The sequence below is a fragment of the Histomonas meleagridis genome (assembly GCF_020186115.1).
Source record: "Histomonas meleagridis strain 2922-C6/04-10x chromosome Unknown contig_86, whole genome shotgun sequence".
Taxonomy (NCBI): domain Eukaryota; phylum Parabasalia; order Tritrichomonadida; family Dientamoebidae; genus Histomonas; species Histomonas meleagridis.
This window is the reverse complement of record NW_027150921.1, coordinates 110,100-128,840: the sequence shown is the minus strand read 5'-3', so window position 1 is coordinate 128,840 and position 18,741 is coordinate 110,100. Positions and strand designations below refer to the sequence as shown.

The window sequence follows — 18,741 nt, the reverse complement described above, 5'->3', positions numbered from 1 at the left end:
ATATTCAAAAAGTCATTTTTTCTTCTTTGTCGAGAGCCTCCGATAATGAATACCCATAATCGTCTCAGATCCGGACAAACCGTCTTTTTGGATTTCAATGCAACGTCGATCATTCTCCATTCAATTATTTTAATAACAAATTGACTTAAATCGTTTTATAGAAGATAATGAACACTGTTCCTTGTATCATAAGAATTGTAAAACGCTATCACCGTACTTATAAAATAAATGAAATTCAAGAAATATTAGAATACTTATCTAAAGAAGATCTCCCATATGGTGCATTATCAAAAATTTCCAATGACACAGGAATTCCAAAACATACACTGAGCGACTGGAGAAAACACAGGAGATCTCCAGGTGGCCAGAACTGGATTCCTAATCCATCATCCCAACCTCCAAAATATGTACTTTCACCACAAATAGAACAATCTATCTATGACTACATAAATGATAATATTTTGAGTGTTGGGTTACCCACATGATGTTGCATTAAATGCATATTCTTCATCTGATATCAGGTGGAGAAATTTTCTGCATCTAATTCATGGGTAGATGAATTTTTGGAAACTCATGGTTTATCCATTCTCAAACCTCATGTTGAAAGAAGAACTACTGTAAATGAGGAGAGTGTTGAGTACTTTAGACAAAGAATTGAAGAGTTACCAAACTTTTATCCGCCATCTCATGTAGGGAATTTTGATGAAACAAGCTGGTGCCTACACTTATCTCCTCATAAAGTTTTAGTAGAAAAAGGTTCTGAAACTGTGAAGATTACCCAACAAGAAGGCGAAAAACAACGACTGACAACATTTGGGTCGATCACGTGTGATGGAAATAAGTTGCCGTTATGGATATTAGCTAAAGGCAAGACAAGCATGTGTCTGAATAAATTAAGTCATCACCAAGAAGTGATTATAAAGTATTCAGAAGATGGTTGGACAACGGAAAAGGTAATGATTGATTACCTTCATTGGTCGCACCAACAATTGAATGGTTTACTTGGATGCCTCATCTTAGACGTTTACCCAAGTCACAGAACTCAAGCCGTTCAGGATATAGCAGCCGAACTCGATATTGAGTTGCTTTATGTACCTGCTGGAGGGACATCATTATACCAACCTTTATATAGAAGGATTTTCGGCGAGCTCAAATCAAGAGCTAGACACCAGTTCACCATCATGAACTCCCCCCATGGCCCTCTTACTTCCATTAACGAAGCAGGTATCAAAAATTTTAGTGAAATGTTGGAATGAGATCGATTCCATAAATATTCTCGAAGCATGGGATATGTTATAAAAAACAGATCCCCGACCCATTATAATACAACAGGGATCAAGAAAACTCAAGTAAATGGGTTGTTTAGTGAAAGAAAATCAAAAAATAGAAAATCATAACTTTAACGTCTTTTATTGAATTAAATAAATTATTGAAATCCAATAACTATACGTTAAAATTGATCCTTGAAAAGAGTTTGTCCGGATCTGAGACGATTATGGGTAAATTGTTTTAAGAATTATCCTATTTATAGAACAAATAAATCATGAAAAAATGTAAAGACAGATTTTTGAATTTTTGCTCTGGTCTATAGTAATTGAATATCTTGTATAACTTAATAACGATATGCAAACAGATAGGATGACAATCGGATTTAAAAGGAAAACGATGATGAACGGGATACGGTTCAATAAACTACACAATTTTTTGATGTACGTCGAATGACTATTTTATATTAAATTTCATATTTTATGAGCTCATCGAAAAAAATTTTCTGAGAGACAGAGCGATATGAGTGAACCAAAGAGAAGCAAATCTTTCGAATAAAGTCGGAATAATTCTTCCTAAAAAAACATCTCATTCAAGCAAAAGTTTTACAACTTGATATGTTCCTGCTTCATTTCATATATCAAATTTAATTCGCATGATGGTGAGAATGAATTGTGATGTTAAACGATTTTGTTGTAAACACGCTAAACCTATCGTATAATAAATTGTGACCTTTCGAATTTTATTTGTATAGTGATGACAGTATTTTGAATATATCGTTTCAACTTTATCTGTTAATCAAAAAAAATTCTATGTGTTTCATCAAAAAGTCGAGGCTTTGGAGTATATCCTCATAATGAATTTCAGCCCGGGGAAGGAAAACAAAATTGGTAATATCTATAAAAGGAAAAATGATGAAATAAACGAAAAAAATCAGATAATTATCGAATTAAAAAACAAAGTATTCAAAAGTTGCAAGAAACTATTTATAATATTACATTGAATAATAATGCGTTACAGCAAGAAAAAAATGACCTTCGGGAGATAATTCGGTCAATTAAATATCAGTCTTCAATTATTAATTCCAATTGTGCATTCAAGAAAACCGAAAAATTAGAAATTGAAAAATTCATAAGATATTTGAAGAAAGGATCAAGAACTGTCAAAAATGAAAATATCAAGCTCAAAAATTCTATTCAGCAATTGAAATTAGAAAAATCGGAATTACAGGAAGAAATTAAAAAATTGAAAAATTAAATTAATAAGATGAAAAAATTATATGATAACTTATATGAAAAAAATACAAATAATAGTTTTTCAGATGCACATTACCAAAATTCAATTCTAAATGCCAACATTAGATAAAAAAATTATTATCCATCACAAATTCAGGAAATACTTACAATTATCGGCTTTGTTAGAGAAAGTTGATATAATATTTCACAACAAATTTTTTATTTTTAATCATTTCGAACTGTAGAAAGATATAGACATAAATATTTTGAAAAATATGATCTTTCAACAGAAATATTCAATGGTGATATAAAAAATTTAAAAAAAAATCATTGAAATATTTGGAAGTGATAATGATTCAAGATATGTAATTTCTATTGAGGCAAGGTCATTATATGAGAAAATCGAAAAAAATGTGTAGGTATAACATTATTATATAGGCAGACATGTATTAAATATATTACTCTCGTTGCATCTTTAATCATGCAATTGTAACAAACAAAAAACACTTCACTCGGTGCTTTTGGGACACATTTCGAAGGACATTTTTTTTCAAAGCTAAGACGATTATCAAAAGGAGATAATCGCCCTAATACTTTTCTATGGGCATTGATTACAAATTTATTATTAGAGAAATCAAATGAAAAAAATGATATTGATATTAAAATTAAAAAAAAATCATCATCAAGTGGTGTAATTATAAAACCTTCAAAAGTTCAACAAATTCATGCTTTTGGTGATTCAATGAAATCAATATTATGTTTATTTAATGATTTTGTAAATTTTGATCAATATAATTATTTATTTCCAATTGAAAGAGATAACCGAAGATAATATATATTGTTTGAGGATAACTTCATTATTAACCAGAGAAGTGTTGGTCTTGTTTCAACTCGGAAAAAAGGAATTATTTCCACAGGTGGATTAGGTTAATTATTAAAAAATTTTGTTTCACATAATCAAATGCATAATTTTACATATGCCAAATAGCAAAAATAAAATATCATTTCTTTTATCCTATTCTAATTATGAAAATTTTAAAAAATGTGAATTTATCTTGATTCTTAAGAACATTGTTTTCATTGATTGCATTATTTCAAAATTATGTGTTGTCACTAAAATTTTGATGTTCATCAGGTAAGAAGCTTGATTGAAGATAACTGGAACTAGTGTTGAAGATCTTATGTGGTATTGAAGAAGATGCCCAGGAGTCAAAACTAAAATTTGTGGATTACTTTTATTTGAAGATTCTTATCGAATGTGTGAAATCGCGCCAATGATTTTTATAATTATAATATTATAATATATCGAATATTTATATGTATATACTAAGATTAAAAATAATCGTAGGAGCGAATTTCGGAATAAATTACTTCTTAGTCCTGAAATGTGGGGTATTCAAACCAGCAACTTTTACACTTGTTTTTGATCGTAGATTTCACTTTTTGTATGATCTCCACTTTTCGAATTGGTTTTGATCGTTGTGTGTTAAACTCATATCCAGCTACACATTGACAATAATTGAGAACTCGTTGTTGTAAAATAAAACTTTGTGTTGAAAATATTTGGTGTTTGCTTCCAATTCAATTTTTTTCTTTACTCTTTGAATTATATTTGACATTTCATCGTGCATAAATGAATTAATTTCGATCGTCTGTCGTGATTGTCACCTCATATGCAAACTAAAAAAAATTATATAAATTAATATTAACCATTATTAGTATTGCTCATAAAAAAATAAGATAAAAAAATTTGATTAAGATAATTTTATTGAATATAATATAAATACTATTTTTTTTTCTTTAAATTTAGTTCAGTGGAAAATGAAAAAAATTGATTTTCTGATTTGAAACGACCGTTTATTTGGTTGACAGCGTCTTTACGAATATAACTCAAACAACTTGTCATGAACATCTTGATGGTTTTAAAGTAGCTTTTGAATTAAAAGAAATTAGTGTATGTTATGGACCAGCACGTTAAAATGATGTTTAATGGGTAAAAATGTTTTTAGCTGCTTGTTTTGGTTGTTGTGCTTGGTTGGCCTGGGAAGAGTTATGAAAAATTTTACATTTCCTCTTTTTCTTAATTAATACGATTATTTTCGATTCATATTTTCTATCGTTGAGAGGAAGTAATTTAAATGCAATTTTTACTTCACTCGACATGGATCTTTTGCCTGAACAATTATCACAGGTTTTTTCTTTTATGAACTTCAATGAATTTCAAAAATCATGCATAAAGCCATCAGTTACTCTGGATGACAATTTAATAATCACATCATCAATTTTTGAAGGTGTCACATACATCCCAGAATTTTCCATCATTAAAGTATTAAATTCAAATCCGTATGGCAAAATCATTTTTTATGTAATGGGCCGTATGAATAGTGCCTTTGATAGAATCGAATCCTTTACACTCCGATATGAGGGCATTGGATTTCCATCACATCGCATTAAATCAGAAAATTTTATACCAGAATCCAAAACCCAAATATGTTTTGTATCTTTTAATACATTAATATCATTTCTTCGTAATGAAACATTTATCCAAAAATATTTGAATTCTGTTTCATTAATAATATTTGATGAGATGCTTCCGAACATTGTAAATAGATCAAATTTTTTATATCTGATATATATCTGTAAAAAACTTAAGATACGAATTGTTGGAAACTGCTTCTCAACTGAATTACAAAATTCGTTATCTGAATTACTTGAAGCCAAAATTTTATGTGATACAACAAACCCACATGAACATTTAATAAAAGAAGTTCAAGAAGAAGAAAATATAGAAATTGAAATTAACAGAGAATTATATGAAGAAGTCAAATCATTGATGGAAACAGATTCCATAATTATAATTACATCACGTTCATCTGTATCTTCAACATCGAAAGCATTGATTACATTATTTGAAGAATCCGAAAAGAAAAAAATTGTTGCGATAACAAACACAATTATATATTCAAATGTTTGTATGATTTGGAAATCATTTGAAGAAGGTCAAATCAAAGTTATAGTTACATCTCCTTTTATCTATTTCCAATATTTAAATGAAACACATAATTCCAATTACAAGTTAATAATCCGAAGTTCGAAAATAACAATTCATATATCATATTTATTAATGAACAATAATAATCAAATCATTATAACTAACAATAAATCATTAAAATTATTAAATTATTATGACCAATGTAATCAACCTTCAGTTAAAACGCATTATCCAATTCTACCAACACTTTTATTATCATTATTTACATTTGGTTTCATTCATACAATGGATGATGTTAATGATTTAATGAAAAAATTATTTGATAATTCATTAGAAGATGAAGATCAAAATGAATCAATAAAATATTTAATCGAAAAACAAATGTTAAATGATAACTTAGAAGTAACTGAATTAGGAAAAATTACTGCGAAATCACAAACATTTATTGATGATACACTTTTATTTATAAGTTCAAATATACCGAAAAAAATCGAAGAACTTTTAATGTTACTTTGCTTATCAAACGAATTAAAAATCAAATATTCAGTGAAAGAAGAAGAAATTCCAAAATTAAGAACAATTGCAAATGATCCAAATTTACCATTTTACAATATAATTGATCCGAATAAAGAAGAAATTACAATTTCGGATAAAACATTTTTATTGTTACAAAGAAACTTTACTTATTCAACAATCGATGATCCAATCTTAATTCAAGATTTCCGCAAAATTTTAAATTTAATACTAAAAATTTGTAATTGCTTCTTATTGATTATGGAATATAAAAAATCATTTAACGGAATTTATTTAGGTGTAGTTACAAGGAAATGTTTAAATAATCAAATTTTAAATGAGAATTCGCCAAAAATATTTGCACAATTCCCAGGATTTGGTGGTGTTTTCTCTTCAAAGATTTTCGCTGCGGGTATTCATACATATAATGAATTCGCTGATATCAAGAAAGAACAATTAAAAAATATAATTGGAAGATCTGTTACATCTTTGTATGAAAAATTGAAGAAATTACCAAAATACAAAGTAACTTTAGAAAAAGAAAATGACTCTTATAGATTGGATTTGTATAATGAAGGTGGTTTTATAATTGATGGAGCTGAACATTTCTTATATTTATTGGTTGGAAACAAAACTGATGATTCAGTCTACTTCTATGAGAAGTTAAACAATGTCGGAATAGAACTACAAACATTCCATTTTTCGGTTCCAGAATATGTAAATTTATCAGACGTGAAAGTTGAAATATTAGATTCAAAATACGTTGGAATTGTTCAAGAATTAACTCTTCAATAAAATTACTGATTTGCTATTGTTTTTGTCTGAACATTTTTTGGAAAATACGTTAATTAGTATTAATGTCTGATATAGATATCCTTAAACTGAAGGAAATGTTTGATGAGATAACGCCTGCTAAGGAAGAAGAAGAACAGCAGGAAGAATTTCAACAAGTGATTGAACCAAAAGAAAAAGAATCTTTTTGGGATGATGATGAAATTACACCAATTGGATTTTATAAGGATACTTCTGATCAAAGACCTGAACCAACGTATACAATTTATTACAGACAGAATGTAGGAACTGAAGATGTTTATCTTGGATTAGGAATGAAAACTCCTTCAATTTCAGAATCAGATACCGCTGTGATAAAAGTTAATTTAGATGACACTGTTTTGGATGATATTGATCTTAATGTTCAAAATGGATATCTTGATCTTCGTTGTCCAAAATATAGACTTACTATGAAATTAGATTACCCAACACGTGATAACGAAACACAAGCAAAGTGGAACAACGATGAAAAACTACTCACAATTGAAATACCTCTTAATCCTATGCAAGTCAAAATTGTTTCATAAAGGCTATATGGCGCTAATAGGAAGGGAAATGTTTTCTACTTAAGTTGAAAATCCAAATGAATCACATAAATTATTTGTTATAATGAATTTGAATTTGTTTATAAAAGAAGAAAATAAATGGATAAATGTTTGAATTTATAGATAAATAAACATTTACAGAACAAAATAAATGGCTTATATAGTTTGATTTCGTGATTTTAATCTTGGCCGATCAAAAACGGTTAAAACTGTTTTTAAAGGACCAACAACAAATGCTCCTTCAATACTGCGACAACTGCAATAGATATACTCTCAAGACAATTTGCCCCAACTGTGGCCATGGAACAAGGTCAGCACATCCAGCACGTTTTTCACCACAAAATCAAGAATCAGCAAACAGATACCAAACAAAGGAAAAGTATGGTCAACTTCCAACACAAAAACCAGATATCGAGTATTAAAATACATCATTTGCATCGTTTAATAAATCATTTTAAAATCAAAAATTATTATTATTATTTTTTTTTTTGAGTCGTATAAATTTTTTATAATATCAACAACCTCAATTTCTTATCTTCACTAAAGGGTATTAACGATTCTGTATAAAATGTTCATGTACAAAGAATTCTTAAAAGTGGAAATTGTTTGCTAATAACAAATCTCATGAATATTTATGAGAAACTCATCATATTTTACTGCATTTTTTGATATGAATGTTTTCAAAAAATTTTGTTATGAGTTCTTGTGAAAAAAAATTTATTGGTGCATAAAACGATAAAATTTGTTACAAAAGATTTTAAATTTTTCATAGAAAGAATAGCTGACAGCACATTGAAAAAGTCAACAAGAGAAGAACAAATTCTCCGTCTCCTCTTTGATGAAAGAATGCAACAATATGTAATTCCTTCACCATACAAAAGAAGTGAAGCGATTTCCCTCTTATTTATTCTTAAATTCTTTGTTATGATGCAACAAAAAGTTTATTCGGCGGTTTCGCTCTAAAAAGTGATGATACAATTCAAAAAGTCGAAAAATGCATCAAATCATTTCACCGATATCTCTATAAATACATTGCAATTCTGTTCTTCTTACACCGGATCGCACTGACATTTTATCCTTTTTCGTTATTTTCGTTTTCTCTCAGTGTTTGTTCATCTGTTTCATTTTTCCAGATTCCCTAAGAAAAAGTCGAAATTATTTGGCAGTTATTCCATTTTGAGCACACAGAAAATTCAATAAGAAACGTTTAAATAAACGTTATAAAAATCTGATGAAGAGAGACATGCGGAGCAAAATTCACGAAAAAAAGAACGCGATTGACAAGAGCTTCACTCGCGTTTTTGCAAAGACTCTCCGGTCCCTGTTTATCTATGTCCGCAACAATTACACGATTGGCAATTATTTCTATTACATACGAATTTTCTTTCTCATGGTGCAATTTTCCATTCCATTTCTTTCACCTCTTAATCAGCGGCTATGGGAACCCGATGCGTCGACATCTAAAATCATCAGAGTGATAACATTTTTTTCATACTATGGCGCAAACTTCTCCTCCGAAACCGGAATTGTTATTTCGTTTATACTTTTGGCAGTTATCTTTGCTTCGTATCTTTTGTTTCTGATTGCATTTGCAATAGTCCAAAGTAAACGCGGGCGATTACCGAAGCTGATTATGTTCATTGTGTTACTGTTAGCTGATTTCATTGGACCGATTTGTTGCTCGTGGAATTTTGCTCAAGCCGGATTATTACTTGGGAAATTGATCGAACAATATGACTCGTTTTATCTCGCGGCGTTCATCTGTATCATTGCTGTCATCGTCGCGTGTTTTGTATTGTTCCAATTCTTTTGTTTCCCGTGCGTTACATATCATCCGGCGCAATCTATTTTCTGGTGCGCGAAGTACAACATGATCACGATCTTGTTTGCCGGCATCTTCGGGTTTCTGAATCGACTATCTGATATGCTTAACTTCATCCCATCGATTGTCATCCAATGCATATTATTAGTTTGTGGAATCATCTTTGCGATATTGTTTTATCAAGGCTTTTGGTTTATCTCTGATACAGAGAATTATATTTTATTAGGCATTACATTCGGGTCGATATTATTTGGTATCTTACAAATAATTCGAGACTTTGTATCCATTAATCAAAACTTAATGTTCATATTGTTACCAATTATATTAATAATATTTGTATTCGTTTCAAGGATATTATTAAAGTTACGACTTAACAAAGAATTCCAATTGTTAAATCAACTTGAAGAAACGCCGGAAGACTTTAGTTATTATATTCGATCACCAAATCAATTATTAAGTTTAGTTCGCGTTGGATTAAATTATGCACATCCATATGTATTATCATCGGCGCCATTTAGAGATGGAACAAATACATGGCCAAACTCCAAAGATATATATGAACAATATTTACGTTTCATTGCAATATATCCAGAAGAGAATTTGATGACAATGTTAGTCTTAGATGCGATTAAGAAACGATTTCGTAAGAATTATTACTTGAAAACGATTCGAACTATTGGCACTGCTTTGATACAAAGTCGAAATCGACATATGACGTCACAAGTCAAATATAAATTAAAAGAATTCGATGATTATGCGCGATATTATAAGTCATTAGAAATTTCATATTGGTTATCAATATCAGAAGGATCTTCAAGCGCCGTCTATGATGTAGTTGAACAATTATTGAATCAAACAGCTGAAATAGAATCGAATTATTTACATGTGTTAAATTTATATCCAAATAATTGGCAATTGTGCGCACATTTCGGTAAGGCACTGAAAACATTGGAAAATGATTATCAAGAAGCTTCTTTATGGTTTAGTAGAGCTTCTGCTTTAAGGAATAGTAATTTGTTCATCGATATATGTCAAGAACATGGATTAAAGACTTTTCCACATTTACCTAAATATATTAAATCACGAGAAAAACAAAATGCTCAAATTGTAATTAATGATTCAGTTGCAAGTCGTTCTTCTTTATCAAGTCAAATATCAAAAGCTTCGACAACATTTTCATTAGAAGATGAAGAAAATGATATTAAAAATGCGGCGATTAGTAATATACGAGAAATGGGTTTAACAGCTCCAGTACCATTTATTACATCTATAATTACATTTGTTATAATATTCTTCATAATATTTTCAGTATTAATAGTGTTATTATCAACAATACCAGTAACAATTACATTATATTCATATGATAATATTTGGAGGTCTATAGATGACGCATGTAACTTATTAACTTTAACGAGTAAAGTACATTTCTTAATGTCTTTAGACCAAGGACGAAATAAAGGATATTTATTACCTGAAGAAAATCGGAATAATAATAATATGACAACAAAAGATATAATTGTTCAATGTTGTATTGATATAAATAATGCATTATCAGATGTAACAAGTGATATTGGATATTCATTAGATCCTAATTCGAATGGTGTTCAACGATTCTTAAAAGCAACAGTGTCATTTTGTCATGAAGAAGGAGTATATACTAATATATCATTATTAGAAGCATTTACATCATTATCAGGTTATTTGTTTCAATATGATGAAAATGTTAATGACTATTCAGAGATGGATTGGTTTTATTTCTTCCAAAAGAATTCTATTTCTGCTACTACACCATTACATACGTTTGTAAGTTTATTACATGAAGATTTCATTGATGATATTGATAATTCGACAAATATATTTTTAATTATTATTATTATTTTTACAGTTTTATCATTTTTGTTATTAATTTGTTATATATTTATGTCAATTAATGCAAAAAAGAAATATGAATGGATTATATCAACTTTCTCACATTTACCTAAATCTGCTATTCATCAATCGATAGCAAAGTTTTCTAATGCGAGTGTTCATATTGAATTATCATCAGAAGAAAGATTATATAACTCCGAGTTCATGAAAATGGCTTCATTACGTAATTCATTTGGAGGATTTCCTTTAAGTATGTTAATATTATTATTTGTTATTAATGTAATATTAACAATATTTTCAGGATATATATTATATATAATTTTAGCATTTAAGACTGAATCATTAAGTTTAATGATGCAACGTTATACAGTTTTAGCAGAGTCAACTTCAAATGTATACTTTTATCAGTCATATGCTATCCATTATTATGGTTATTTAATGGGTTCTCCTTTTAGAGGCGATAATATGGAAATTGCTAATTCGATGATGTTAAGTTTAGATTCATCAGTTGAAGAAACTTTTCGAGATTTAATGATCGGAAGTGAAAGTGAAGAAGGGGAATTTAATACATATAGTTTTATCACTTGTGATAACTCTGGTTTAATTCAACAATTAACTGATATATCTAATAATATATATGAAGATGGATTAGATACTTATGATTTAATTGATCGAATTCCGGATATATCATTCATAAGTTTCATTCAAGAATTAGTACATGAAATTACTAATGAATTTATTAGTGATTCCGTAGAAACTGGTGATACTGCAAAGGTACAATACTTAAATACTTTCATTGAAAATAGTTGGGAAACTCGAACTTGTGATAAATATTTCCCAATTTATACCGATTTTATGGGAAGTGCCGTAAGTGATGTAGCTTTATTAATATATATATTACCAATAATTTTAATTGTAGTTGAATTAGTTTTAGTTTTAATTATTATTTATATACTTGAAAAAATTAAGAAATCAGTACATTATATATTATCTACTTTAGCGATTATTGATCCAATGATAGTAGCTCAATATCATGAATTAAGTGGTATGTTATCTGGTGTATATAATTCTGTATCACAAGATATGACTACTGCTGTAAGTTCAATTACTTCATTTAGTGAAGAAATGATTGTAACTTTAGATAAAGAATTAAAAATCATTTCAATTAATGAATCAGCTACTACACATTGGGAACTTAAAGAAATCGATTGTATTGATGTAGCTTATCAATTAGTGTTGATATTTGAGGATGAAAATATATATAATGGAATCCAAAACTTGTTAGAACATCACGTTCCATTTGATCCAGTTTTGAATACGACGGTTACATTAATTAGCACATCAAAGAAAATCAACTGTAACGTTTTTGCTTATCCCGTTTACGAAGACAAAATATTAACAAATATTATCATTATATTACAAGACCAAACTTATATACATGAGAAACAAGAAATCCTTCAACAATATTTAATCGAATCAGAGAAAATTAAACGTGATATCTTTCCAAAACAAATCTCGAATTTAATTGATATAGAAACAGAACCAATATTATATCAAACTAAAAACATTGTAATTATTGTTATACAAATTAATGAATTTGATGAAATTTTACAAGATCAAAATGCATTAAATACATTTAAACAATATCGTGAGATATTTGATGAATGTATTAATAACACTGATGATGCTTCATACATTAAAACTATTGGCGTTTCAGATTATATAATATTTAATATATCCGGTAAAATTAACGATGAAACAATTGTATTAAATACGGCTTTAAACTTTTGTAATGAGTTAAATCATCGTCTAAATCAATTAGGAATATCTATAAAAGGCGGATTGGCAAGTGACTACAACTCAACAGTCGGAATGATCACGTCAAACCATTTAAGTTTCGACGTGTTCGAACATTCGATGCACATGGCGCGAGTGTTGGCAAGAAACGCAAGTCCAAACACAATAGTGCTCGCAAATAAGGAGTCGCAAAGCGTGTTCAGAACATCGCACGTGCAACTGAGACAGAAAGAAATCATCTTGAACACTGCGCGCTTCGCAGCTTATGAATATCCGCTGTTGTAAATGAATTAAAATTAATTATGTTAAAATCAATAAAAAAATTTCATTATTTCGTTTTTAAATAAATATATTCATAAGATGTTTAATATGAAAATGTTTCATAACTATGGGCAAATTATTTTTCAATATTTGAATTATTGTTTTGATGAACTCGGTTTCATGTAATAAAAATATTCTGATATATCATTATAAGTATAGAACATCTGAAAATTTCATTATTTAGTGTGAATCGATTTATTATTTAATATGTATCAATACATTCGATTAAATTACATTTAGAATTTTTATATAATTTCTGCTAATATTGGTTTCCATTTGTAGCAATATGACTATAGGTTTTTTAACACAGCTACATTATTTTGATTTCATTAATGAAACATAATTAACAAGAAATACCCATATTTAGTTGAATAACTTATTATTACTTATTCAGTGATTAAGTGACGGATCTTAGGAGTTCAATATTTTCTAATTGTAATTCATTATAAACGATCGCTTCGGAAATAATGTTTTAACGATTGGTGGTATAGCATTTTTATTCTTTTCTGATCTAAATATATAAAATCTTGAAGATTCAAAATAAATCCTGCGGGATAAGATATATTGGTAATGCGGCATTTGAGAATTGCAATAGATTTAAATGTATTGATTATTATAATGATGTAAAACCAGGTATTGAAGTAAAAAGTAATGCATTTCAACTATAGATATAACATATCAAAAATATGGACGAAAGAATTGGAAACTTGAGTGTTTCGATAGGACACACATAAGGAAACTGGATACACCTTTAAACAATTCCATTTTCTCAATCAAATACATTCTTCGAATCAAATTCATTTTATAAATCAATAATATTTACTTCGTCTGATGCATTTATATCATCAAATATTTTCACACCACAATTATTTCAAGGTAATTTTACGCAAAACTTTTCATATTTATTGACTATTACATATTCAGTCCCACATTCATTTGTTTATTGTATAACACAAACACAAACAATATTAAGGTTAAGCAATTTTATGAATGGAAATATTTTTAACTTTACATAAATAACATGTATTTTATATTGATATTAAAATATTATATAATTTTTGGGTTTAGTAATAGAAAAAATAAATGATTAGAAATTTTTAGAGTAAATTGCTAAGATGGTGAACTCCTCATGTGCAGTTTAGGGGGGCAAACAGAAGACAGTTTAGTCACCTTCTCTCAACCCTAGTGTGGCACTGTAATCGCACAAGACAACATTGCTCGGGCACCCCACAAACCGTTATACGCGCGGTTTTTGCACCAAATCAGGTAAGTTTCAATGAAAAATCCGTTTATTGATGCATCACATTTCACAGTATAGTTAAAGTTTTCACAATAAACAGAATGGGACCAAATGTATCTTCTACAGAGCCTTTAACTCCTCAAAGAACAAAACAAAATATTGCATTTTTTCATCAGATGCTAATTGTTATTCATGGTGCAAGAAAAACAGGGAAGACATCCTTATTTTGTAGAATGAATGGGAAAGATTTGACGCCTGATTATCGGCCCACTCGATTTATGAAAGCGTCTGAAATAATATGGAACCCAATAAGCCAACCAAGTGAAACAATAAAAATCAATGTATGGGATGTTGTTGATAAAGCAATTGAATCAAATCCTGATGTAAAGCGCACAAAGAAGTTACCAGATGCTTCCAATGTTGACACATTATCACATGCAGATGGAGTAATTGTTTTATATGATCCTCGAAATGAAGAAACCATCAAATATGCACAGTCAATTATCGATCAAGTTCCTCAGTCAACACCTTTAATAATTCTTTCCAATTTTTGTGACACAATTGATAATCCACATTTCATTCATCCTCTTATGGAAACGTATGCCGAAAAATATTTTCACTTATCAACATCAATGAATCGTAACATAGGTTTACAGGAAATTGCCACATGGCTTGATCTTCCAATGTACATCAGCCTCCGCAAGATATATTCACTTCATCTTGATGAGGAAAGTAAACGTCTCAAAGAGCTTTTGACACAATTCAATCAATACGACTTCACCGAGCCACCCACCACAAAAAGTGACAGCCCATCGAATGAAAAGCCGCCGACCACAATAAACGGCCTCCCTACAATTGATACTGAAGATGTCGATAATGACTTTTGGGGTAACACAACAGAAACTAATGAACATCTCTCTAACTTCTTTGGAAATGAAGATGAAACAAAAGCTAAGACACAGGAACAAACTATATTCGTACCAACAATTGGAGATAATACTGTTGATGATGATAACTTCTTTGACGACGATAGCGATAGCGAAAATGAAGAAAAGGATTTAGAGAAATTCATGAAATTACATCCAATTCCTAAACTTGACTTTACAACCATTGATGCAACGAACAATATCAAAGTAAATAATAATAAAGAAGAAGTTGCGGAAAAGGAAAAAGAAAAAGAAGAGGAAAAAGAAGTAAAAATAAGGCAACAAAATACTGGAAAGAAATATAAAGTACTTTCTGCACCAAAAATACAAAAGCCAATTATCAAAGAAGCGCCAAAACCTGCACAAATAGAAAAGAAAAATAATAATGAAGAAACTGAACAAGTCAAAGATAATACAGCCGAAGTATCACAGACATTGGATAATATTCAAGCTCAAGAGAAATCAATTGCAAGTATTCAATTAAATGATGATGAAGTAAACGATGACTTCTTTGATGATGAAGAAAAGCCAAACACAACGAAACTTCAAAATGTTACAATTCCACAGATAAATGAAACCAAAGTAAGCGATGACTACTTTGATGATGAAGAAAAGCCAAGCACAACGAAACTAATGATACCTCAAATAGACGAAGGAAAAGTTGACGATGACTTCTTCAATGATGACAAAGAAGAGCCAAAAGACATTAATAGTGCAAATGCTCTTCAGCAAACACAAACTGTAATTCCTCAAATAGATGACGCAAAAGTAAGCGATGACTTCTTCAATGATGATGAAGAAAAACAAAATGCAAACAAATCTATAATTCCTCAAAAGGAATATCATTCAAATGATAACTTGTTAAGCGAAGAAAAGCCAAGCGCAACTTCACCAATAATTCCTCAAATAGACGAAGGCAAAGTTGACGATGACTTCTTCAATGATGATAAAGAGCCAAAAGACATTAATAGTGCAAATGCTCTTCAGCAAGCACAAACTGTAATTCATCAAATAGATGACGCAAAAGTAAGCGATGACTTCTTTAATGATGATAAAGAAAAACAAAATGCAAGCAAATCTATAATTCCTCAAATAAACGATGCAAAAGTAAGCGATGACTTCTTTAATGATGAAGAAAAGCCAAACACTGCTAAACCAATAATTCCTCAAATAGACGAAGGCAAAGTTGACGATGACTTCTTTAATGATGATAAAGAGCCAAAAGATATTAATAATGCAAATGCTCTTCAGCAAACGCAAACTGTAATTCCTCAAATTGGTGATGGTAAAGTTGATGATGACTTCTTTAATGACGACAATAAAGAAATCATTAATAGTGCTGCACCCAAGCAAAACACAAGTGAAACAAAAACAGAAAAAGAAGACACAAAACTCGAAGACGATTTCTTCAATGATAACGAAACTAAAGAACAACAAAACACAAAAATTGATGATTTCTTTAATAATATCACGTCTTCAAATAATGGAAGTAACAGTCACTTCTTTTCAGATGGTGATGATGATCAATCAATTCCGACAATAAAGGAACTAAAGTTTGCGCCGCTTGAGCCATCACTGAAACCGTTTACAAGTCAAACTCCATCAATTAAACCGTCAACGCCGAACGACTTTTCAATGAGTTATTCATTGAATAATTCAATGCCTTCAGAAAATGCGAATACAACAGAAAATATATCTCCATCATATTCTAATCTTGGCTATGAAAGTTTCCCATCTCACCAAGGATACGAATCCTTTGGAGGGTATGAAACAATTGAAGATCAACCTAAAAGCCGACCAAAGAAATCGCATCATTCACATCGAACAAGAAAGTCGAAAAGGCAAACAAAGAACCAGAAAAACTCGGACCCAAACCAAACTCCTGAAGGAACTGAAACTGATTTTCATGAATAAACTTTTATTTGCGAAGTGTTGACAAAGTTAAAAAAAATTTTTCAAAACGATAAAAAAATATCTTTTCAATTATCTGAATGCGAACAATTCAAAACTTTATTTTTAATTAAGTTTCTGGTTCAATGAAATTTCGCGTTTTCAATTATTAATTGTAAACTTTTTGAATGTTATCCCCAAGAAAGTGACAATGGGAGAGTCTTGGGTTCCAATTAATGGATATGCAATTATAACACATAGTTTCATAGCAATTGATCAAAGTCAGATAACAGTAATTACAGGTGATGTTTTAAGAGTTATTGAAAAAACAAATGATTGGTATCGTGGTAAAAATATTTACACAAAGAAAGATGGTATATTTCCAATTTCTTGCGCTCACCTTTATGAGGGAGATGATATAAATCCTCAATCATTACTATCAAAATCAGAAGATATTTTATTTTTAGAAACTGCTATTACAATTCGATATGCATTAAACTCAATGCAAAAAGCTCCTCCAAAAAATGTAATACAAATTAGTAATCGTATAGTTGATGTTATATCAATGTATAATTTATGTAAACAACAAACAGATCAAAATTCAGTTTCTACTCACGTTAACCTTGCAACAAATATTGATAATCTCAGATGTGAACTTGGAATCCCAAAGAATAAGCGTTCATTTTATTCATCAATGACTACACTTTCAACATGGGGTCGAGATATTATTGAAAATAATTCATCATCTGAAAGCCAACAAAGTACACAATACCAATATAATTTATTACATGCTTCATTTAAGATAAAGATGATTAAAGATCAAATGATCTTTCGTTTTTTCTTATATAATTCCAGTAAGAACTCTTATATTAGTTGTCCCATTTCTTTATTAGTATCACCCGAGAAACAAGATTATGAATTAGTATTTGACCAATTAGATAAGAGAGATTTATCATCTAAAATTTGGTTATGTATTTATTCATATGAAATTCCTGTCCATCGTGAAGGCCAATTTGATGAAAGAAAATTCGTTGCTTGTGCTTCGGTAGAAGTACCCCCATGTGATAACATCGATAGCTATGGCAAAAGTATAACCGTCGAAGCTCAATCCACAACGTCATCAAACAAGTCAATTTTCCCAATTTTTCATACAATTCTGACGCAAACCGAAATTCCTCATTCAATTGAGAAAACGTTAGTGCGGTGTGCCCCATATTTTACGATACGTTTAACACCATATTTTGGTAAAACAGAATCAATTGTTCAAGGACTTAATTTAACTGAATGTCAAATAATTCCACCCTTGCTATTTCCCTCAACAATATCTCCAAGTGAGAAACGATCAATGATCACAATTAATTTAAGTAATTTACAATTAAATTTAAGTCATAAGAAAACACGAATAATCGTTCGAATATTGGATGTAGAAAAAAAGGCCTTTTTACCAGGATTTGAAAGTATAATGATGATGTTACATAATAGTTTAATTTGGTG

The 18,741-nt window shown here is 29.6% G+C and overlaps 2 protein-coding genes across 2 annotated transcripts; both read left to right on the top strand.

Annotated features, from left to right (window-relative positions):
* Window positions 1–6,896: 6,896 nt before the first annotated feature.
* Window positions 6,897–7,364, top strand: GO595_009149 (Protein PIH1D3; the record flags this gene model as incomplete). Its single annotated transcript, XM_067922803.1, has 1 exon — window positions 6,897–7,364. The coding sequence occupies one exon, from the start codon at window positions 6,897–6,899 to the stop codon at window positions 7,362–7,364; it is 468 nt and encodes a 155-aa protein (XP_067770667.1).
* A 7,300-nt stretch (window positions 7,365–14,664) lies between these two features.
* GO595_009148 (rab-like protein 6) lies at window positions 14,665–17,271 on the top strand (the record flags this gene model as incomplete). The annotated part of the gene is made up of 1 exon (XM_067922802.1): window positions 14,665–17,271. One exon carries the CDS (start codon window positions 14,665–14,667, stop codon window positions 17,269–17,271), a length of 2,607 nt encoding a protein of 868 aa, XP_067770666.1.
* Between the last annotated feature and the right edge of the window lie 1,470 nt (window positions 17,272–18,741).